Below are 24,368 nucleotides of genomic sequence, written 5' to 3' on the forward strand. Positions count from 1 at the left end.
TGATATAAACAAGAGACGTTTTGAGCAATTCGGTTGTTAGATTTCTTCATTCATTTGTTTTATCGTACGTCATATGTTTGTGGTTGTGGAATACCATCGTTTCTCATCGTATTCTGGTTATGATTCAAGACATATTTATTGACGCAATGTAATGTAATGTTTGTGACAAACTCATGAACGGTATTGAATATGGATATATCTTAGCCTACGCATCTACCCTTTGCCCAATCTGACTTTGATCAGTTCATTTTCTGTGGTGAGGATTTTAGTGATTCAGATAAGGTAAGACGCCCTCGCACTCTCTTGCTGTTAACTTGTCAGCTGTTGGATAATTCGTACAGATTATTTGTTTTCGAACAAAGTACTTTCAGATAGAAGGAATTTTTGATTTTTCTATGCATGTCGTTGATATGCTCGATGGGGATTTTGTTGCCTTCGTATTAATTGCTTTATTCGTTTTATTGTTATAACAAACTGTTTTTTGCTGTAGTTTTCATGTTAATAATGCTCAAAGATGAGTTGGCTACGGAACAGCCAATTAAGGGCCAGTTTGGGTAAGCGCTCAACACAATCACCTCCTAAAGACTGTGACCCATTTGCTTGCTATGCTAGTTTCGGTAGACATTGGCAGCAAATATACGACATTATAAAGAAAACACAGGTAAGTGACAGCTTTGAATTCTTAAAACTCCTAAAATGTTTGTTACATATCGGCAGTGGTATCTGTTATGCTTACCATCTCCAACCCTTATTTTTTCAAGCCGCCCAAATATTATCCCAATCAAGATGATGTACTTAGCGTTGTTAATCACATTGATCAAATGGAAACTATTCTTTTATGGGAACTTAAGTCATCCTCGCCTAACTCAGCACCATCACGCTTGGAATATCTATTGAATGAAAATATCTTAGATAAATTGTTCCTATGGAGTTTAACTACTGGGAAGTACAAGAATGCCATGATCCAAGAGCAGTTAAAATTGTTTGAAATGCTCATTAGTAATTCTGGGCATGAGCTTATCGGTCGTGAACCAATTGCTCGTCCTTTGCTCAAACTTCTTGACAGCTGTAACGATTGTTACCCGCCAGAATTGGAAAAGAGGCTAGTAATATTGCTGAATCAATTATGTGTTTCATTAATGCATAACATAGAGCTTCTTGGGATTTTCTTCACACCAGCTACAGATGAGGCACCAGCTAAGTACGTTTACATTTATGTTGGTTGTGCATCTAGGAAGATTGTTTATTCCTCTGCAGTAATTAATGCTGAGTTTTATTTCTAGGTTTCTTATATTTTCCCTCCTCATACCATTCGTTCATCAAGAAGGTGCAGTTGGGCAGCAAGCTAGGGATGCATTACTATTATGCATGTCAGTTTCACAAATGAATGAAGATGTTGGAACATACATTGCTGAAAGCTCCAATATCTGTCAGGTATTTTATTTGTTGTCCTGTATTAATTCATATTTTGCCTTTTTTTCTCCGTTAAAAAAGTTTAGCTTTGTATATGTTCTTTCCTGAATCGTTATTAAAGTAGAATTTTCACCTACAAAGGAGATTTCCATGTTGTAAATTTCGCTTTTTGTCTCAGAAAAAAATTGCATAATTCAGTGTTAGTGAATACCTGTTTTTTTAGCCCTGTGGGTTTTTTTTTGGGTCTTTGGGTTTTTTTCTTTGTGGAAGTCTTGAGTTCTGGACGTGAACATGTCTAGTTGGTATCTGTGGTTCTGTGGTATTTAGTGCTTTTTTTCAATGACTAGTAAACATGTGTACCAATTAAATACACCATATATTGCTACCATTCTGTCCTGACATCTAGTTCATGCCGAGATATCTTCAGACTGCACATCCATTTCAATCTGTCATTTTCTGTGCAGATATCTTAACAGGGATTTTTAAAAATTAAATTGAATTTTTGGACAATTAAAAGCCAGTTTTTTTTTCAGATTAATTTCAAAAGTCTTTGCACAATGAAGTAATGAAATCATAGACCAGTATGTTAATCAGCTTGTTTGATAAAATATTATAAATTGATCATGAACTTGAAGGGCTGGTTAGTTTGTGTAAGTGTGTGGTGCATACGAGTGCAAATGCACCCCCTTCATACAGCCTTAGGTCATTTTTCAAATTAGAACTCACAATTCTATAATTTGAATTTTGATTATCACAAGATTGAAATTATCATGAAACGTTGTCAGATTTCAAAATATAATAATATTATTTAAATTTAAATTGGTCTAATTGTTGTACTGAAGACTACTAGACTGTTCTGCTGGAGATGTTCTGTTTTTCTGGAAAGACAAAACGTAGAGCAACCTTCCATATCTGTTTTCAATACAGACCATGAAGTTTAACAGCTTACTCAGGACTTAATTGAGTATGTCAATGATATTATAAACCAAAATCAAAGGTTATACCATGATACCACCTAACCATACTCAAGTGTTCAGTCTGGTGCACTGGGCTGATACAAGGTTATTTCATTTTGTTATTTGACTGCAGTAGACAAAAACCTAGAAGATAAGAAAATATTACGTAAATAGTGCCTATAAATATTAAAAACTTCTATTTGGCACTCACGTTACATATTTGAAAAAAACCCACTTTTTGTTTAAAACTATGTACATAATGGGTTTTTCCAGGAGGGAGAAAACCTAGTGGGTTTCATGATAGAAGCCCAACTCATGATTAAAGCAACTTCGTATTTTGCATTTAAAATCGTTCATTGATATTTTATTCCTCCTTGCATTTTCTGTCATGTATTTATTTTCACAATCCTCTTCAATAAGGATACTTATTTCATTATTTGTGTTGTCTTTTTAGTTTTTGGCCAGTGGTCTTTGTGGTCTGTACTCTCGTCTTCCAAGAAAACTTAACATTGAAGTTGATGACTGGCATAGACTCACCACGGATGATGTGAATGAGTTAGATGAACTGAACATGTTCATGAATTCTCTGGAATTTTGCAATGCAATTGCATTGGCTGCTCACCCTAAGGTTAAAGCTCAACTTCTTAAATATCTCTATCAAGGTTTCTTAGTTCCTGTGATGGGGCCAGCTCTTCTTCAGGTATGTATTTTCTCTATGTGCTTAAGTGTTACTTTTCCCTGTCCAAGTCAGACCTTTGTTTTCTGTTTGTTGAATCACTGTCAGTTGAACTGTTGCTTTGGAAATAACATAATAAAATCAGATTGTAGACTCAAAAATTTTAAGTGTGATATCAAATTTTTTTAATATGATCACCAGGCTGGATTTTTGTTTTAGATACAGAATTTTATAGTCGTATGATTGGAGGTGTTTTCATTATCGATTAACACCTGCCCAATGCAAGAGTGGTGTAGTTTAGATATCTTCAATGCTTCTGAGAGGGAAGCAAAAAATATTTTTGGAATATCAATAAGAATTAATCGTAAGACTAATTACATGTTAGCTCTGGAACTATGGCATATGGGATAATTTTCATCTTCCATTCCTGAGGTATGATCAAATTATTTTTATAGCCATGTCCTGTGTTGATCAACTTTCTTTCTGTTATTGATTTTTTGTTTTTTAGTTTTGCCAATTGCCTAGTGTGTTCATCTTTGTACGGGGAATTTTGGTTCGAGGACAGTTGTGGATGTAAATTGGAAGCTTTTTAATTATTTTCTGTTGGGACTTGGTAGTAAGTGCAGGTAGCTTATGCAGTCTTTCACCTGATTTCTAAATCTCTGCTTCTCTAAGATGTAGCCTATTTGAAATCTTCTCCTGTCCCTTGGCATTTTCCTCATGCATATTCCACATTTTTGATTTTTCAGCATTGTGTTAGCAGCACTGCAGAATTGCAGTAGCCTTTCTCCTCTTTCATTTCATTTTTCCTAATCCATATTTTCTGGTTATTCCTCAATCTTTACCCTCGCTGACAACATCGTTTTGATATCTTAAAAGAATGAGACTTTCTTCCCATCTTCAACGGCCATGGCTTCTGCACGGGTTTTGCTATTATTTAAATGGTACACCTTACCTATTTACCCAAGGATAGAACAGTGCTCCCTCAGAACACTGCCACTCTTCATCTACAACTGCTTATTCAACTACATAGTAAACTTACTTATGGTGCACCTAACGTATATATCTAGTGGTCCACCCGCTATCCACAACGTGGTGAACTCACTTAGTGCATTTAAGCTCAGATATTAGTCGACTTCCCCATATTAAATTCAATGTGATCATGACCCAAATAGTCCCATCTATTTACAATTTCTTGTACCTCTGGCTACATGTGAAATAAGGCAGATGTGGTCCTTTGGTTTCAGCATTCTACTGTCATTTTAAACTTACTTGATACATATATGTTTCCAGATCGAATAGTATAGCTTCATAATGCTCATCTTTCAGAAAATTGTCTGTTGAGCAAATGTTGGTGAAGGGAAGACAAATTTATAATTTTTAATTGGCTGAGGATATAAAAGGCGGCAGTATGCATTGGTGAATTATACCTAGTATGTATCTGTGTTTCAACTTTAGTGCAGCACATCATAAATCTTTTATTAGGAGCTGAGATTGAGGGTTATTCATGTCTGCATATGCATAAAACAGCATTGGAGTAATGATTGTCATTATTATTTTTTGTAACTTGATTCAATGTAAATGTTTGTTCAACTGAGCATTGCGTCCCCTTGCTATCATTGTAATTGGCACATACAGTGGCAAATTTATCGCTGGCTTCATCAGTACCTTTATCTCTGATAAGGGATATTCTCTATTCCTGATCCATACCCTCCATACATTAGGCCAACACCACAGGTTTTTCCTAGGGTTATTCCTTATACATATGTATGTACAACTTAATTTGTACCCTGAATATTCCTATTCTTAGAAAACCTGAAAAAATGACCCGTTTCTGAAGACTTCATTTCCCATTCCCACACACATATGTTCTTCTATTGACTTATTATCACTGAACCATATTAAGCCAGTTGAAATGAATGAAATTTCTGACTGTAACCTTCCAATAGTACTTCCTTTATAGGGACAGTTGACGTTGAACATTCATTGATGATTGACCCATGTTTTCATGCATTTGCTTATGTTTGCAATGTGCCATAGTAATAAATAATCTTACTATTCAGTATGAAAGCATTTTCCGTAACTTCTTGGGATAGCTGGTCTAGATTTTTTATCGAAGCTTTGTTGATTGGTATGCTTTAATGACATTGGTTGCTAAATATTAATTCTATCATTAAACATGACCTGCATTCTAGAATTAGATGAATGGATGCTTAAATCAGCATTCCGTAGTATAAAAACTTATGAATAAATTTTGATTTCATTTTAATAATAAACTGCTAAGGTTCCTATTGCCTTTCTTATTAACAGCTTTAAATTATTTATGATATCCAATATAATTTCTATTGTATTTTAATTCCTTAATTTTACTAGTCAGCTGCTTTTGGAGTGTAATGGTGATATAAAGCAATTTTTTCTTCTTCCATTTCTTTAAAAGCTGTTATGGTCTGTCTTAAAAGTTATTTACCTTAAGTACTATATTTGGCTCTATGGGTTTGTGTATCTTCATGGTACAGTTACTATTTTTATTCATGCATTATTGAGTAATCTTATTCTTGTGAAGAATTTTATTAGGAATGAGGAAACAAAATGTGTATTTTCAGTGAAATTTGAATTCAAATTTTGAATTAAGTTCTATTTGAAGTGCAGAGTTACTGGATTTTTAAATTGCTCTATTTAAAGTTTACAGCTTTGTGAAAATAATCAATTCAGTCGACTTTGCTATTTTTTGTTTTGATTTAATATACAATGGCTCACATCTAGCCAAAGAATGAGGTTAACCATGTGGGCAGTTAATTAAAAAATTAATCTCTCAAAGCAAATAACTGGATTTGTGCTTACATTTCATCTCAGCCTTTCTGTGGATGTGTTTCAAATGTCGTTGTGGTAAAAAAAAATTTAATTTCCTGTGCATTCTAGTGAAGAATAGCAGAAAAAAGAGACGAAACATTTATTATTACTAAATTTTAAGCTTGGATGTTTTATTATACTATGAGAGAGATGTTTGAATTCATTTCTGAATCTGCTGAAGTAGGTTGTACACGTGAGTAGGTTTCCCATTTAGGTTCCCCGTATGAATGAGATGTGATGGATCACAAGTATGCATGCAAGTGAATACATTTCGCTCTGCATTTTTGGTATGCCAGCATATTACATATTTCACCATTAAATAATCAACATGAATTTATGCTGCTTGTGCATCCATAAATTTTATCTTGCAGAACCATTTGAAAATAATTATATTTTTGTCAAATTTATCATGACTTCATATTTAAGCTTAGTTTAATTCATTTTTATATCAAATTACTTGAAATATCTTTCCATTGTTGTGAGAAATCAGGTGCTATTATAGATGACTTTGGAGATAACCAGCAAAATATTCCGAATTTGCTGGTTTATTGTTTATGTTCCTTAGTTAATGTTGTAAGATTACATAATCATTTTTTTCCTTTTTTGTGTGTTACGTATGAACCGAATTTCAAGTTAGCGTAAACCAGATATCTGCAAGTAGGCATAGCAATTTAAGAAATCAGTCAATATGCGTGTAGAAATGTTTCTCACTTAAGATATTTCATTTTTTCCCACATTCATTAGTTAATTTTTGTGTGCTTTCATGCTTTTAGCATCAATTATTATTTTAGAATACATTTTCTTGGTAACCCATGTGTAAGTTAATAACTAAAAAGTGGACATAAGGGAAAACAATATCATCTATCATTATGTAGTGTGTACCACTGCACCTTAAGGTGCTTTTTGTACAGCACATTGCCGTTAGTAAGTGGTCATTTATCACTTATATCAGAATGCCAACTATTTATTATCCTAGCTGTCTCATTGTATCATGATAGTAGTGTGTTGTAATTCCTTGTGCTGAGCAGTGTTGGGGAAACATGGTTTTATATGGTTTATTTGTACATATGTGTATATGTCTGTATTTTTTCTTGCTTATCCAATCAGAACACATGGTTGTGGTCTTTACTGCTTATATATGAGCGAATTGGTCTGTTTAGCTTATAGTATGGTATCTAAGGATAAATAACTATCTCTAAATGCCCTCTGTCTTTTCCCTTTCGCCTCTGCTGCTTGTAGGACACTGTTGGGTTGTCTGTTGAAAGCTTAGAATCAGCAATGGAATTGGTCAGTATTAATTTATAGGTTATCAAGTTTGATGTTCTTTTAGTCATTAGTTCTTCAGTCTACCCTAATATTCCTTTAAATAACAATTCTCCTTTTCAAAATGGTGCTTGGCTTATTATTTTCTAAGTTTTTTTTGTGTTTTTAAGATATGTTTTTATGTTTGTTTTGTCTCTTTTGTTCGATTTAGCTCCTGTTTAGCTTATATTTGTTTTGTTTTTGCACTGTTTGTTTTGTCAAAAGGTACACTGTAGACAAGGCATTACTTCCTCAGTGAGAGAAGCCCATAAAGATGTGGTTCTTAACCTGAAGGGTTCGCCACCTGAGTTAGGACATGTATCTTCCAATGAGGTTGGGCAGAGGAGTGAAGGGGTGAATACTTCTCTTAATAGTTATAAATTTGTACTATATTTTGAGTCTGTATGACACAGTTAAGAATAAATCTTCAAAAATTCCTGGAGGAAAATGGGTTTTCTGTTCATGGAATTTGATTACTGATGATCACGTTTTGTGATATGTGTTAATTTAAATTTTGATGTTTCTTATAATAATGTGGAAACTTGCTTTTGAATCATGTGCTTAGGTTTGTGCACTGTTTGTATTTTGGTAGATTCCATTCCCAGTCCAGTTAACCTGTGTTCCTTCAAAAATTTAAGTGAATTTATTGTACAAATATAATATAAGACACGGTCTCAGGCGTTATTTTGTGGAATTGCTTCATTATTGAATGAAATAAAATAACTTTGTTTTATTCCACGCTTTATTTTAAATAGCACGACCTGGGCTTCAACATCTACACCTGATGATAACACTAGATGTTGAAACCCGGGTCGTGCTATTTAAAATAAAGTGTGGAATAAAACAAAGTTATTTTATTTCATTCAATAATGTACAAATATAGTATGTAATTTTTATGTCGACCATGGATTTCTGTAAACAAACCCATGTTATCCAAACATAGTTTTCAAAGCTTAAGAAGTACTGTGTGTTTTACACATCAGTTGGTTGCTATGTAGGTTATATTAACCCTTTTAGTGCCAGCCTTTTTTACCTGGTATACGCGAAGAATGCCAGGGCTTTTTTGATGAATTTGCACGATTTTACTTAAAATTTTATAAAAATTCTAGTATGAATGTGTTAAAGCTAATTTTTTTTTTATTTAAACTTCTAATACTTACGTCAATGATTAAAAAGTTCACCTATGTTGTTATCTCTTCTGTACAACTTGGGAAAAATATTTAATTTTTAAATTAATTTAAATACACCCGGCCGATAGATCGGCCCGTGGCATGCTTCGCACATACCCCTCGGGCCGATAGATCGGCCGGCTGCCACCAAAAGGGTTAAATTGCCCCTCGGAATCCTTTTGTTATTGTTCTGAGGTATACGGAGTAAAATAGACTATGGGGTTAGAAATGAGATTTGATTGAACTAAGATGAAGATGTTTAGCTTAATGTGATAAAAATTTATTAGGTTGGATATTCTGGAAAGGAAATACTCAAATAGCCATATAATTCTCCCCCAGCTCGTCCACCTTACAAGTCAAAATTGTCACTGCGTTGGTGTGCGGGAAGGGGGAGAAATTCACCGCAGGGACCAAACACCAGCCTCTCAACCGCAAAGCCCAAAACACACACACAGACACACATTCACTCACGACAAACGTACACAACAAGATCTTTTGTGGGGGCTGTAGGGACCTCCACTAAGGATTCTCGCTCCACAAAAAACCGGGATATTCACAGGATGGGCCTGTTAGGGATAGCCAGTGATTTGTGGAAAACACACGCACTCAATAAGCAGTCATTCACACATTCACTCACCTACAGATGGCTTCAATTTTCCGGGAGAAAAAATATTGCTCTAAGAGAGCGTCGTCGAGGATCAGCAAGGGGACGAGGAAACACACATGTACGTATTTCGGCTACGAAGTAGCCCTCTTCAGTGTGCTGAAGGAACGAGCCGTGGGAGAATTATCCGGCCATTTGAGTATTTCCTTTCTACAGTTCCGAGGCCGTAGAAGCTCAACCCCCATTTTTGCATTTAGGATATTTGGAGTTTATATTGGACTATTTATGATGTTAAAGTAAACATTCTCCATCTATAATGGCATTTGCCCTTACTTCCTGATGTCATTTCTTGCATAATTTCATCAAGAAATACCTCCTTTCCAGAAATTAAGGATTTTAAAGTTCTCCACGAGTGTTAATTTTTGACTCGCATTGGACTTCATATCAGGTTGTAACCAATTCTCATGTAGGTCTCCGTGTTTAGCTTGTGCTAATAATTATAACAAAATATTGACACTATAAGTATGCTGTCTTCCAAGGAGTTCTGGATATATTTTTTATGGCAGACTGGGCAGTCTTTTGTTTTCTATGGCAGTTTTATCCTATGATTATAAATACCACATTCTATTCATAAAAATACATAGTTCAGAAAAATGGGAGACTTCACAGAAATCGACAGTTTGATGTTGACAAGAATTTTGGAGAGGTTTCTGCTCATTATAGTTTTCGTGACAGCAGTATTTTTGCTTAACAGCAAACTGAGTGTGTTTTCATTGTGAGGTGGGGCATTCAGCTTAACCTAACGTAGTGAAATACATGAGCTTTTATTAATTTTATTCCTCATTTCAAATACCAGTTTTCTTATAAGTCGTTAGAAGTTAGCATTTTTAAATACCTACTTCATTCCATTAATCATGAAAACATTACTCTTTGAATTTCTTTTTATTTAATTGATAAATATGTATGTATGCTAATCACATTTTTTGGTATGTGTTATTGTGGATGTGTTGATTAAATATTTATATGGCACCCTAAGATAGTGTTTATTCCTGCATTGTAAGGCATGCATTTCACTTCTCGTATGAAATTAAGAATACTTACATCTTTCTTTTACCCATTTTTATTTTGCACATCTTTCAATGTGTGTCGCTGTTATTCTAAGCACATTCCAGGTGATGGAATTTCTTCTTTTACTTAAATTATATCCTTTAAATTTGATGATAATGCCAACATTTTCAAATTAAAATTAATTACATTCTTATGTTTCTCATGAAATTTATTTATTATTTCGATATACCTAATCATGCACGCATAATGAATTCAGTTTTGCATAATTAAGCTTACTTGTTAGTCATATTCAGCATATTGTGATACAATGTAAAAAATTTTAATAATTATTTATGGTAGTATTGATTTTTTTATTATTATTCTGTTTTTATTCAATTTGAAGTACCTAGTTATAATTTTTACAATTTTAAGTAAGTATTTTTTCTTTAAATGATGTGATTTTGTTGATTGATTTCCCTAATCATCTATGACTGTTTATTAATATCTCTCCTCACTGAAATTTATATAATTTTATTCTATCATCTTACAGAGTAATGTCGAGGAATTAATTGCAGCCACTGCTTACTTCGAACTGTTTCTAAGGAGCATTACAGAACCTTGTATGCTGTACTTCTTTATAAAGTTTTTAATTGTGGATGACTATGAAGGTGAAAGAATTCTAAATATTTTAGTGCATCGATTGGGGACAAAGTCACGTGTAAGTTTTATGTATTGAAGGATGTCTAAGACTTTTAAAAAATATGCTTTATCAGTCAAGCTCAACTGCATTTTATCTGTGTGTGATGTAGTGAAAGCCAAAAGATTTTAATTTACTAATTAAAGAATCCTACTTTTAACAAATGTTAAAGATTAGACGTATTTTCAATAAACTTCTTGCCTCTCCAGGTTCTGATTATATCTGAGCATGCATGCTGAGCTCTTAAATCTCCTCTGTTTAGCATTGGTCTTCCCTGGCTTGAATGGAGTATTTGCTCAATTTTTGCTAGCAACTACAAAAAGTTATTTTAGTCATGAAAGCTCCATTTTAAAATGCTTCCCCCACACATTGTACAGTGGACTCTCGTTAATACGAACAATGTTATTACGAAGCAAATCGTTGGTCCTGACGAAAAGGCCTACCCAAGCTATAGCCAAAGAAAGGTTATTACAAAATTTTTGTTTTTACGAAATTACAAACCTCAGTCCCGGTCCCAGCAGTTACAAAGTGAACTTTATTACAAAGTTCACGCATAAGCAACGGCATTTAGGTGGATATTCACTACGCTAAGTTTTAATAATCGCACCACGTTTAAGTTCTTCTCGTGTACTTTGCCCAAGAGCGTCAATTATGGTTCTTTATGCAGTTTACACGCTACATCATGTAATAAGCTACATTCCTGTGGAGTCATGTTGATCCACTCATAACCGCTCGTAAATTGGACGTACTGTTATGCACGACATGCAGTTAGCTCTTCCTGCGCTGATTCGATTAACGAATTTTCAGAGATAGTAGCATTCAAAATTTTCGAATTTGCTGCATTTCGATTTTGTCGATGCCTGGCTTAGAGGAACTCTCTTTTTGGGCACAATCTGAACAAAGTATCATTGAATCCAGTGTGAATTTAAGAACTGTTCAGCGTTTCACCCGTTCTTCGTCACTGCGAGGAGCTATTTTTTCTGCTCCGGATACGTCGCACGACCAGCTAGATCAGTTCGTCACGATCATGAGTTAGTGCATATGTGTATTGCAATGTTGCCTTCTACAGGATAACCGTACTCCTCGATTCCTTGCATACAGTCCGACCGGCGAGAGTTGTCCGATGACGGCACAATAGGAGGGGCAGATAACCCTGGGCCAGCATGGTTTGCAGTCAATCGCTGTCCCCCAAATGCACCTCACACCCACACCTAGTCATACTTTAACATTGTCACATGCATATGGAGCACCAAAATAAGCCTGAACCACCAAAACAAGCCCTTTCTTCGAATCACCAAACCAAGTGTTTCTTTCACTGGGTTCTTCACGCTCGTCGTCCCTTCCGGCTTTCTTCATGGAAACCTCTGTAAGCGTTTCCCTTTCCTACCTGCAACCTTGGCCCCTACCCTGACCTAGACCATTCTGCCTCGGACAACTCTTGGCGGCCGGACTGTAGTTTTATCAACTTAGGAACAAGGCCTTGGGACGCATCCAGTTCATATATCGGACTTACCTTATTTGGGAAGATATCAACCCTCGATTGCGTCATGCTGCATTCTTTTGTTGAGAAACTGAAGCTTATTTTCCTGTTTATATATATTTACCCACAATTTAAACGCGCTTATTATATACTGTTTTTTCAACGCTAAAAGTAAGGTTCATACGAATGTCGTTATTACAAACCTACGGTTTTTCGGTCCCGTTTGAATTGAAATCTAAATCTAAAATCCAGAAGAAATCAGTTGCTAATATTTTTCAGCTGATTTTTACTCCTCATTGTATTCTGTTTTTCAGCTTAAAATTCATCCCGACTTGGTTCATTATGCAATTTTCACTCTTTTTCTTATAGAATTTGCTGGGGCTAAATATTTTTGTTGTGTAACCAGCAGTTGTTCTTTAAGGAGGATAATGAAGCAAATTGGCATCTTTTGCATTGAAGGTTTTACGTTACAATGGTATATTCCTGAAGCATTCCAACGTGTGTGCATGCATAATATTTCAATAATGGGATTTGTGTAATGCTGACTTATATTTCCCCTTATCCCATGCCAGTTGTTTACTTGCCTGTGGCTGTTCTTCCTCTTATTCTTCTATACGTGAGCTAAGTACCTCTCTTTCAGTTCTTCCTAAGGGGCCTAATTCAGTTTTTCACGTTATTAAGTTCACTCCATGGAGCCAATTTTTAGTTTCTATGATTAATTTGCATGTCATACTTAAATAGTATAAATTGAACTGCCACCTCACTTGCTATGGGATTTACATGGTAAGGTCTAGCTCAGTTATGGATGTCATGAAAGTATCCTCTAAAAGAAATAGAATGCCTGATGGCACAGTTCTTCAAAATTTACTGTGCATCCATATCTTTAAATTTTCATACTCTTTCAATTAGATTCCTTGATTAAATTTTGAGGATCAAAACATTCATTTCTCATTACTGTCGTTGGTTGCTTAACATTTTAGGGTAGTTTTGTTTGGATGGCATTGCAAAATGTTACCTAATATTATTTTTTTTTTTTTTTCAGCTTTGCCTTGTTTCTCTTGCTCTGTTCGAAACATTGGTGGATTTAAATTGTGAAGATGTAATGTTGGAGCTTGTCCTTCGGTATCTAATACCGTGCACCCATGTGATGCTGTCCCAAAGGAAACGAGTGGGTGACATGAGCACATACAACCAAAGTGCCCTCAAGTTCCTCTCGTTGTCTCCCTCTTGCTGCTCGTCAGCAAGGGCTTGTGCATCGAAGGCGCCGAGTGTTACACAGCCCTCGCCCAGTTCCCTGCAGGTCCACCACACCCATGACTCACTCCCTCCAGTCCTCATGAATCCTGCCCACTCACTCCCTCCAATGCTCACCCCGGTGAGCCAACGACGCCGAGCCATTTCGGGGAGCGAACCCCACTTTGCCTCCCCTAGTAAGACTGATTCACTGTACGGGAATTATGTCATGTACGTCCTCGATGCCAAGCGCAACGTGGATGACTGCACCAAGGCGTGCCGTTGTTGGGCGTATCGGTACAATGGCGATGACCCGCCTTGCGATGCACTTGACAAAATCAAGAGACACCCTGGACGAAATGGGTTGACACACCAGGCTTGCCCAGGGGTTGAGAAGTCGGCTGTGCCAGAGGGGATTAGTCAGGGTACAACGAAACCAGTGTCAGACTCTGGGTGTGTAGATCTTAACGAGGCCATGTTAATGTTAAAAGTGAGTGAAAAAAGGATTAGCAGGGTGAATACCTCTGAAGAGAGTGGAAGTAAAAGCTTGGTCATTAGTGATGGTGTAAATGATGTTAGTCATCAGTTCATGATGAAAGATGGGAGTCAGTTGTCTATGGGTGAAAGTAGTGGGTATGAGAGTTTTCCCTTCAAAGAATCTAGGGAGAACACTCCTGACAATGACCAGGAAGATGACAATGAGAACGAGAAGCCTGATTATAAGCTTCATGAATTGAACTCTGGTGGTATTCCTGTGGACTCCTCTGTTAACTCCTATAGTAGTGAGGTGACTAAGATTTCCTCGAGTGGTCCTAATCACCAATATTCGAAAGAGAGTGTCTTCTTGGACATGTATAACACTACTCCTAATATTGGTAAGTATCTATGATACGATATTCAGTGCTGTGTCGGTGAATCACTTACCATGAGTAAAATCCTATTTTAGTGCATTATTTGCTTTTCACTTTGTTTTAAGAGACCTCGGACCTCTATGGGTGATAAATTGTTCATCCTGAATTTTTTCAACCTGCTTATTTCCTCGATAAAGTGAATCCATAATAATGAAGCCACTATTTTCAGGTCTCATCAAATTCATTAAATGGAGGTGTGTTTACCACTAGGCAAAGAGCTACTCCCAGCTGAAAACAATCAATTTCCCCTGCATAACTACAAAGTTGATCATGATTAAATACACTTTCTGATGTTAAAGACAGCTACATACATACTACTAGTAGTGCTGTGAACATGAGTATAACAGTGCCTCCTAGAATGAACCTCTATGATTCCCCAGCTTTGTTATGCTTGTATTAAACAAACTTGATTTCAGAGCTCCTTTTCTGGTTAACCAGACCCTTCTTCAAAAAATTGCTTTAGCCTTCCTTAAAACAGAACAAAGACTACCCCTGTAAGTTATCCCTCATTAGTTCCCAAAAACCCAAGGTCTCCCATCCTCCTCCCCTTCTCCCTTATGGTATCCCTCACCCTTCTTCCAAGAGACCAGTGGTAAAATGATTAACAGAGATATCGTACTGTCCCTTTAATTTTAATTTCACAAACTACTGCACATTTTTCGATTGGCTTGCAATCATCATCAGGTACTGATGTGTATGTAAGCCAATTGAATAATGTGTAGTAGAGTTTGTGAAATTAAAATTAATTGGACAGTATGATATCTTTGTGCATCATTAACTATGCTGTTCCACGATATCTCTCTGGAAAAAGTTGACATTAAACCAATGGAACTCCTAGGCTATTCTCCTCCTATTCCCGTTATCTCTTCCTTTAGGTTCTCTGCTACTAGAATTTGTGTATGTGTTTGTTTCCTTCCTTGTAGAAAATTGAATCATCTTGAAAGACTAATGAAGTTGGGGAATCCTAGACATATCTATTAGTTGGCTAAAAATCTCAATCCTGCCCGTTGTTAACTATCATTGAGATCTGGGTTTGTTTATTTGTGTGTTCATCTGCTACTATCAAAATTCTAAAAATACCTGATCAAAGAAGAAACATTCCTTTGATCATTCATATCGGGATCAAGGGCTGTGTCATCTCCTTTCTACTTTTTTTTAATGTGATAGAATTTAATTTAATGGCTTCTTAAGTTCTCGTTTTTTTTAATCATTGCAGATTGAAAGCCAATACATACATACATATATGCAATGTAGCTTTGCCTCACTTTGATCCAAGTGCTATACAACAGTTCTATTCTCCCTCTTTTTACTATGACTCTTCATTGCCTGTTTATGTTTTATTTTATTCATATTTGTTAATACATGGATAGCTATTTTGAGTGCTAATTTCTTTACAGGACCATTTATGGAAATTTTATTGAAGAAGCTGGAAGGGATGATGTTCAACAACTTGTATATAAACTTGCACTTGACTGGGCTCATTTCGAGGTTGGCCATTTACCCTCAACCACTTCTACATTCGTTCCTTTTGAATCACACCCTTGTCTTCCAGCCTAGTATTCGGTCTTTATTTCAGGTTTGTATTATTTAATTGGTGTATCTAACTGTGAGATATTTTTGCTAAGTCTGTTAATGTGACAAATTATTTCATTTAACCTAATAATCTGTACCAAACCACGTAGGCAACAGTAATGACTTGTCAGGTTTGCTGATAACTTTTTGGTCAATTTATTGGATAAGATTATCGTATGCATTATACTCATTACAACTCACCTTATTTTACACTAATGAATAATTTATTTTTTGTGGCATTTCTTGTGGTAATTTTAATGCAAGCATTACAGTCGAGGTTACCTAAAATTATGATTTATTTAGTTTTTCAATTTGGAGCCACTTTAGGATAAGTATATGTAATTTATTAGTCAGAGCTTGCAAACCATGAAGAAAATTCTCTTTGATCCCTTTTCTTTGGGTATTAAAAATTTAAATTCAGATAAGATATATTTTAATGCAATAAGATAGGCAGTTTCAATCACAAGTTTCAAATGTTCAGTAGCCAGGGCGTATCAATCAAAGTTTTGAACTAATTCTTTTAATTTCTCTATTGTGTTGAACCAGCTGTTTACAGTGAAACCTCGATATAACGACACCCCACGGTGCACTAATAAACACTCGCTATAACGAATTGTCGCTTTACCGGAGGTGGAGCAAATAATAGCCAATATACCTGTTGCGAACAGATATACAGGAACAGGAGTGGTGCGGCGACAGATAAACATCTATCCGATAAACGTAAGCATAAATCCAGACAAAAGGCGATGTTTTTTTGCATCACTAAATTCCCTTACTCAAATAACGACTAACTATTCAAACAATTTATAAGCGCCGCACTGAATAAAAATCATGCAAAGCATTGTTTCGTCAATCATTATATTTATCGAACGACAGTTTACCACATAAATTTGATACTGAGCACTCCATTAACTTCATTTCTAACAGATCGCTAGCAATTACAGAGGTTAAGGAGTATTGATGAAAGTCTTCCGGCGGTGAAACCCTCGCTATGGCGAGAGCCAACACCGAAAGGGTCTCGTAAAAACGAATTTTTTAACACGCTCATTATAGGGTCAATTGACGGTGCATCGGCTATATCTCGTAATAGCGGGGGTGTCGCTATAGCCCGTACTCGCTTTAACGAGGTTCCACTGTAGTTATTTAATTTTTGGCTCACAATAATTTTCCTTGAGGTGCTCTCTTAAGACAAATTGGAGAAGTGTCTTAACCTAAGGCATTTTTATGGCTCTAGTAATCTGTAATGATGCTAATTTTCAACATAAAATAATAATTCCTACATGAGATAATGTATGCAAAATTTTGTTGAACATGTTTATGTGTAAAGTTAAGATTGATGAATAATATGATTGGACTATGTTTCTTTACAGGTGTTGGAATCCTTGAAACATAAAATTGAATCATATTTAAATAAACAGGAGAATGTGAATGAATTAATTCTTCAAGCTCAACAATTTCTCATTGCCCGTGAGGAGAGATTAGTTAATGTCAGGAAGCACGTAGCTGAAACTTCAGCTGTCACAACCAGACGCACTTCAGTTCCAGAGCCTTTTTCGAGAGGTAAGATTGAAGGTAGTCATTGCATTTTCCCATAAGGCAGATTCTTCTCCCTGGCTGAAGAGGTGATTATTAACAGAATGGAATTACTGAAAATTACCGAACAATTAGTAAACCACAAAGCTACAATTTAAGTATAAAATTTGCTTTTCTGAAATCTTCATTGCTTGCTCAGTATAACTGTATTGAAACTCAGTATAACTGTATTGAAACTCTTCCACTGTTGGCACAAAAAAAGTAGGACCCTGAACTTTAAGCATTTGTATAAAATTCTGCTGAAGCTCCTTAGGGTAGTGTATTATATCGTTTTACTCATTGTTTATTCAACCACAACAATGAATCATTAAACATTGTTTAAACGCAAATGTAACCTTCTGCGGTTGAAAGGGTGAAGAAGAACACACGAAAAACTACGAGAACGGCGAAGCAGTTGTCTTCTTCATCTCAACGGGGGAAAAATATTTGATTGGTGTACTTCATTGCTTTTGTACAGATAGAACGATGTTTTTTCATTGCAAATAGCTTTTTAACACTAGAACTACCGATGGAGTCATTTTGACTCCTCGCGATTTTTATTTCTCTGCCCTGACTAAAATTTTCCAAATTCCGGCCTGAAATTTCGTGACTTTTATTCATTTTTGACATGAAATAAAACTTTGCGATCAAAATAGTTCTAGAAAGTAAAAAAGTACTTATTTTTTAAAATTTACCTTCGACTACCAAAGGGAGTCATTTTGACTCCCTATTGTATTTTGCTCGTCTTTTCGCCAAATAGTAATATTTGTTCAAGAGTTTATTTCTTCTTATGTTAATAATTAATTTAAATCAACCGATGGCTTAAATATATAATTATTTCGCTTTCAGGCCAATATTTGCGAGAATTTGAAGGCATTTCTAATTTTATGGGTCCGTGTTTGGAACTACAAACCATATGAATGTCCTGATATAATTTTATCCTGCGATAAAGTGGTGAATATGCTATTCATATTGAGCATTTTCAAATTCATGTGTTTAGAAGCCGTCGTGTCTTGCCCTCATCCCTTACCCCTCCCTTCTCCCCGCCTATCAGGCTCGCTACAGCTCAATACTGTTACACAGTATTGCACTGCAGCGCTTTTATTTCACCCTTGATCTTGTGGAAGTTCATTTTCAAACCTGAAAAATTACCTTTGTATCCTTCCATTGATACAAGGATGAACCAGGAAAATAAATCAGTAGAATGAAATAAAGTTATTGTCCTAGCATTGTCGGCTCTGACAGCGCTGGCTGTCGCGCACCGCACAGGAAAATCGTGCGCTGTCCTTCGCATTAGTAAATCCAGTGAACTCTGGAATGGACTGCAGAACTCTAGTGAAGTAAGGCTTTCATTTTTCCTGACTAGCAGTATGACCAGAAGAAGTAGGCTAATGCGTGAAGTCCTTTCTATGTTGCATTCTATACCGAAAGGTAAATCGGAATGCGAAAAGGAACATCATTTCGTCTCTGACGAAGTCAAAGATTTTATTCCTCACAACGTTTCTAGCTAGTCTGAAGATTCAGACATAATACGTGCAAAAGACATGCAGTAATTTACATTTACTTTCCCTTTCATAAGGAGTTACAAAACAAAGATATTATCTACAATTATTAATCGATTCGTGTATACTGACTCACATAAAGTGATGTAAAATTGTGGAAGCACGCAAACAAAATTATGAAGATTTTACTCTTTTCGGTGGGGAGCTAGATGCATCTATAGCCATATTTTATGCCATTGAATATGAGGTGCAAATGATCTCTCTATTGCAAGTATTTGGTCAAACGACTGGGGAATACCATTATCTAAAATGAACGACTGGGAACCGGTTTGTAAAAATTTTGCATTATCTAAGATTTGATGAGAAATCTAATCAATTCCAGCGGCTCAAAACTGTCAATTAAGCCATCTTTTCAAGAGTGTAGGATAGATTCACAGATAATTACATTCCTTGTTAAAAACCTGGTCCATACATCACGGTTGTTGAACGAATTCTCCCCAGTAAAATCAGGTGTATTTTACTCAGTACATTCCATCTAAGCCGGACAAATACGGCCATGAATATTGGCTAGCTGTTAACAATGATAGCAAATATTTTGCAAATGCCTTCCCCAATGATGGAAAAGATTATTCACTTCATGCAGATTGCCGTTTAGTAGTACTGAAACTAATGCAAACGTTTCTGAAAAAGGCTGAAATGTTACTGTAGATAATTACATTACCTCAGTCAAACTCGCCGAACAGCGAAAAAGCTAGGGTTCTAGCATTATGGGAAAGGTAAATAATTCGAAGAGAAGTACCAAAAGAAATGAAATCACATTATTACCACAAGAACATATACTCAGCGATGGCCTATCTACTCGTTGGAAAATACTTCCGACTTAGCAGGTATTCATGGGCAGTGTACAAGGAGACTACCTAAAACATTTCGCGCAAGACGCTTTTGAAAAAGCTCGATACAGAGTCGGCTGATACTCAAATTAGATCTCGACAAAAGCGTGGCGTGTCCAGTGCTGCATATTCTTATGACGGGATTCTGCAAAAAAATATTTCCAGGCAATACCAAAGTGCAGAAAGAATCGCTCAGTTTGGAATTGTACGACCTGCCAAAAGTATTTCTGTGGGAAACTGTGGACAATGAACGACAAGTCTTGAACTGTAAAGCACCTTAGCCAAATGCGTGGCTTATCAAATACAGTTTTATTGCTGTATTTAATTATCTTCCCAACTTCCATATAGCCTAGGTAATATTTTTGATCATTCAAGCATGATGATAAAATGTGTTGAAATGTCTATGTTTGCTGTTTTATCCAATTACTCTGTGAAAATCCTATTAAAACAACATAACATGTAGGAAAAAAGAATTTCAAAGCAATACCGTCGAAACTCGCATTTAAAAATAATATGATTTTTTTGTTTAAATAACGTCTGAAATAATGCAATAATAAACAATAATGATAAACTAAAGCAATGTATAAATAAAAACATAGATAAACTGGAAAAATAAACAATTATAAGGTAGGAGTCAAAATGACTCCATTTGGTAGTTCTAGGAGGGGTGTCAAGTCCGGTATTCCTAGTGTTAAAATTACATTTTACCCATTTGATTTTTTAAATGGCCGAAACGTAGATTTCAATTTCCGAGGTGTAGAAAATTACGTATCGAAGTTACGCATGGTAAATGGAAAAAATATTTCCAAACTTTTCATGAAAGGAAATTTTTTTAACATTCCCCTTACTAAAAATAAACCACTATGGCGAAAATCGCCCCGAGTCAATGAACACGAACAAAAAGTTTTAATTATGTATTTGTTTGAAATAACATGTTCTTCTTGCAAAATTCCATTGCTTTACTTCCATTTCTTGTTCCAAAACCAAATTTACCGTTTTCTTTTCCATTCATCACTTCCTCTACTTCAGTATTAAATGATGCAATTTTAACATAAGCAACTGAATCAATAGGAATTTAGTTGGTGCTATCCTTTGCTGTCTTTTTCATGCTTCAATTAGGGAATTAGGTGATGTTCAGGGAGAAACTCTAAGAGGCGCAGTAAAAAAAAGAAAACTGAAGTATAAGTGCAGAGTGTTGCTGCATACTAGAGGAGAAGTGGGCGTTTTGTTGCCATGCTTGGTAGTTACTTAACTGCATTTCTACTACTTCACTTTATTTCACAGTGTACCTTGCTGCATTTTTCTATAAAATCTGTATAAACGACTGCTTTGCCAATGAAATAAAGTCAGGTAAATTTAAATGTTTTTGTCAAGAGATCAGGGAAAACCCAGGGAAATTGTGAATGGAAAGTTGATATGAACCCTGCCAAAGGTCCGATGAATGATCCCGTTGGCAGCTAGGTAGTGCAGATTCAAAATTTTTTGTTAGAATTTCAGTATTTTTTTTCTCTTTAATTCCTTGTAGGTGATGTGAAAAGAGAGAGTTTTTCATCCAGATTGTCATCTGTTTTCAAAAGAGCAACGACTAGCAATAATTCACATGAGAAGTTGCAAACCAATCCTGATGGCTCTGGTTATCGGTAAGGTTTTTTTATGAATACAAATCATTGCTTTGTGAAGTAAATTTGCTAGTTTAGCAGCTTGTTACCAATGACTACCAATATTGATTGTCCATTATTTCAGCTATATACACCGCATGTCTTGGAGTTCCTCCGAGTCCAAAGATGACAAGAAAGAGCTATGGAACGTTGTTATGTCTGCTGTGATTTTGGATGAATGGTTGAAAGAATTAGCAGCAATAACACAGGAGCATTTTGTAATGAGTAGTTATCCCTTTACAGATATCACATAATATTACCTTGCCATATTAAATGAATAGAAGGAAGGACTTTTTGTCATAGTTGTTGTTGTAGCATGAAATGTTAAATGTGGATCATAAAATTTAATTTATAATACTAAATAGCCTTTTTTGAAAGGTAGTAGTCTAGCATATAGACATGATCTCATGTGTAAAAAAAAATATTTATATTGGTTATATCTTGTACTGGTGACTCTCTATATCCCATTTATTTCTATAAAGAAAGAAATAGAAAATCTCATTTTGCGTGACTTATAGTCACTGCATATTGCTTATCTTTGAAAAGTCCTTATTTCCCTTTCTCTCCATTTCATTTGAAAAACATCTATCAAATTGTTATTCATGAAATGGTCTGAGCTACAATTTACCAATTTTATGAAAAATTATGATTCTAAGACCTTTATCCTCGTCTTCCATGTTATTTACTTTGTATGTGTTACACACAGCGTAAATTACCATAGTACATTCATTTTCATAAGTAATGAAAACTATTCTCTTTAAAACATTGGAATTGTAGATATTTACTCTTTAAATGGTCACTTTTATCATGTTTGCTGCACTGTCACCTATGTTCATGTTGAGGGATGGTCAGTTGTTAGTATGTGTTCTCACTTACCATTTAGTTAATCGATATAGTGGATCATAATCAGCAATTTTTTGTCACTTCACTTTTCCCTTGTAGCCGTGGTAAATATTACTACCTATTATTTTTATTGATTATTTGACTTGATGGAAATCCAACTAAATACCAATTTAAATTGAGTGTCTTAAATGATATTGATCATGTTTAAATAATTATTGTCCTCATGCTGCAGTAGATTTTTGTATTACCAATGGGTGTTTTGCTTGCTGACATCTTGTGCAATGATTTAACGAGAATGTTTTGCTGATTTTTTTTAGATCATGCTTCTTTTGCTTTAACTTTTTGCATTCAAAGCTCAGGTATTAACCCATGATTAATTAGGCCAACAAGTGGGTGTGATAATGGTATTGCAATGTAAATGTTATTCCTTCACTGTGAAGGGTTGCGGTGGTGAGCTCACCAATTTCTCTTTACTACTTTGTTAATGTTTTTTTAACTTTTTTAATATCGCCTTAACAAATGTTTCTCGTGCTACCGTTTTTGGTGGCTGTGGGTGGTGATTTTGGAATAGTTTGAGAAACTAGCCAAACTGTTTTAAATATAAAGCAAGCTATCAATTGGATTTGGAAAACCTAGTAATCCGTTGGAACTTATAAAGTTTATGGGAGCAAATTTAGCTCTTTCTATTTATATCTTGTGTGTAAGGAAATGTTTTGTTGTGTGGAAAAGAGATGACTTTATTTCTGTTAGTTTCTTATGTCTTGATGGGCATTATTAGTTGGCACATTCGTCATAAATTGTACTGCAGATCACAGCACCATATTTGTACAGCATAAGAATTTATGGAGGGAGGTAATTATCTGTATATTTGTTTCCGTTCATCATAACATTAGGGAAATAATTTGTTTTTTTTTCTCAATGTACATGAGGTAAAAGGTTGCATGATTTTGCAATGAGGTTGATAGTCGTATTGGTCTGAATCAATGCTACTCATTGCTCAGAAAAAGTATTACTTTTTGTGCTTAACAAGAATTGTTTTCCAGCATTTTTATTCCACTCTTTGTGAGATCATCTCGTGTAGCAAATCTTGTTACAATTCAGTTTATGTATTTTTGTATACTTTTCAAACTGAAGAGTCACCTATGCCCAGTGAGCTCTTACTTAAGGGAAGTTCATTACTTAATATGATTTTGGGCTCCATTCACTACCTTCGGGTTGGAGTAAAAAACAATCTCTCAGATTTGCCTGATTTTGGTCCTGCCAATGTAATTCCTACATCAGCCAATTGCTTAAGTATGCTGTTAGACCCGTTTCTTGCCTTATATGTACAAAAATTTTCTACATCAAGAAGTGTTGGTGAATTAGATTTTTTACTGCGCAAATTATGTTGTATATTTAAGGCTTTAGCTAGCTTAAGCCTTGTACTTACATATTTTTGGAAACATTTAATCAAAGTTTGAAATATTATTTGAAAACATTTTACACTTGTGAATTTGTCTGTAGAGTGTGAAATAAATTTACACCTGTGCCAATTGGATGATGTGATGTACAAGGTTGTTTTCTAAAATAAATGTTGGCTTTATAGATGAGGCTTTTTATTTTTGTGAACATCTGATTGTGGAAAAATAGGCTTCAATATGATTTTTTGAGTTCTAAGGTCTTTTAATGTATAATATGAAGCTGAATTACCTGACTTCATTCTCACTTACTCCTCTATCTCTTTATTCTCTCCTGTTACTTTCATGCTGGTGAAGCATTGCTTCTTCATAACATGTTATTTCACAAAATTTGTTGGTATAACTATTAGATCAAGGCAGGGGCGCTGACTTATAAAAAATATTGGGGGGCCCATATCCGAGGTCTTGCCGCGGGAAGAGGTTAAATCCAAAGTGTGTCGCAGCATCGAAACACTATCATGATTCACACCACCTGATTCAGCCAACCTGCTTCACCTTATAATAATTTGTTTTAACACATTGTTGAATTTATTTTA

At 35.3% G+C, this 24,368-nt stretch overlaps 1 protein-coding gene across 4 annotated transcripts; it reads left to right on the top strand.

Moving 5' to 3' along the window:
- Window positions 1–86: 86 nt before the first annotated feature.
- LOC124162872 (FHF complex subunit HOOK interacting protein 1B) lies at window positions 87–23,959 on the top strand. 4 transcript variants are annotated; one of them, XM_046539563.1, is made up of 13 exons: window positions 87–282; window positions 491–661; window positions 762–1,201; window positions 1,284–1,434; window positions 2,824–3,069; window positions 7,135–7,182; window positions 7,423–7,551; window positions 10,568–10,735; window positions 13,237–14,302; window positions 15,736–15,914; window positions 17,281–17,470; window positions 21,400–21,514; window positions 21,618–23,959. In XM_046539563.1, exons 2-13 carry the CDS (start codon window positions 515–517, stop codon window positions 21,784–21,786), a joined length of 3,048 nt encoding a protein of 1,015 aa, XP_046395519.1. In that variant the 5' UTR covers window positions 87–282; window positions 491–514; the 3' UTR covers window positions 21,787–23,959. The 4 variants fall into 4 exon arrangements, with proteins under 4 accessions (XP_046395519.1, XP_046395521.1, XP_046395520.1 ...); XM_046539565.1 differs by lacking the exon at window positions 7,423–7,551 and having other exon boundaries at window positions 88–282; XM_046539564.1 differs by lacking the exon at window positions 7,135–7,182 and having other exon boundaries at window positions 88–282.
- The last annotated feature ends 409 nt before the right edge of the window (window positions 23,960–24,368 follow it).

The sequence above is a fragment of the Ischnura elegans genome, chromosome 7, assembly GCF_921293095.1.
Source record: "Ischnura elegans chromosome 7, ioIscEleg1.1, whole genome shotgun sequence".
Taxonomy (NCBI): Eukaryota; Metazoa; Arthropoda; class Insecta; order Odonata; family Coenagrionidae; genus Ischnura; species Ischnura elegans.

Bases quoted from the DNA above. Each gene is read 5' to 3' on its own strand.
- LOC124162872 (XM_046539563.1), top strand. From the start codon at position 515: ATGAGTTGGCTACGGAACAGCCAATTAAGGGCCAGTTTGGGTAAGCGC. The intron at 662-761 runs GTAAGTGACAGC...TATTTTTTCAAG, and splicing joins ACATTATAAAGAAAACACAG to CCGCCCAAATATTATCCCAA. The intron at 7,183-7,422 runs GTCAGTATTAAT...TTTTGTCAAAAG, and splicing joins TAGAATCAGCAATGGAATTG to GTACACTGTAGACAAGGCAT.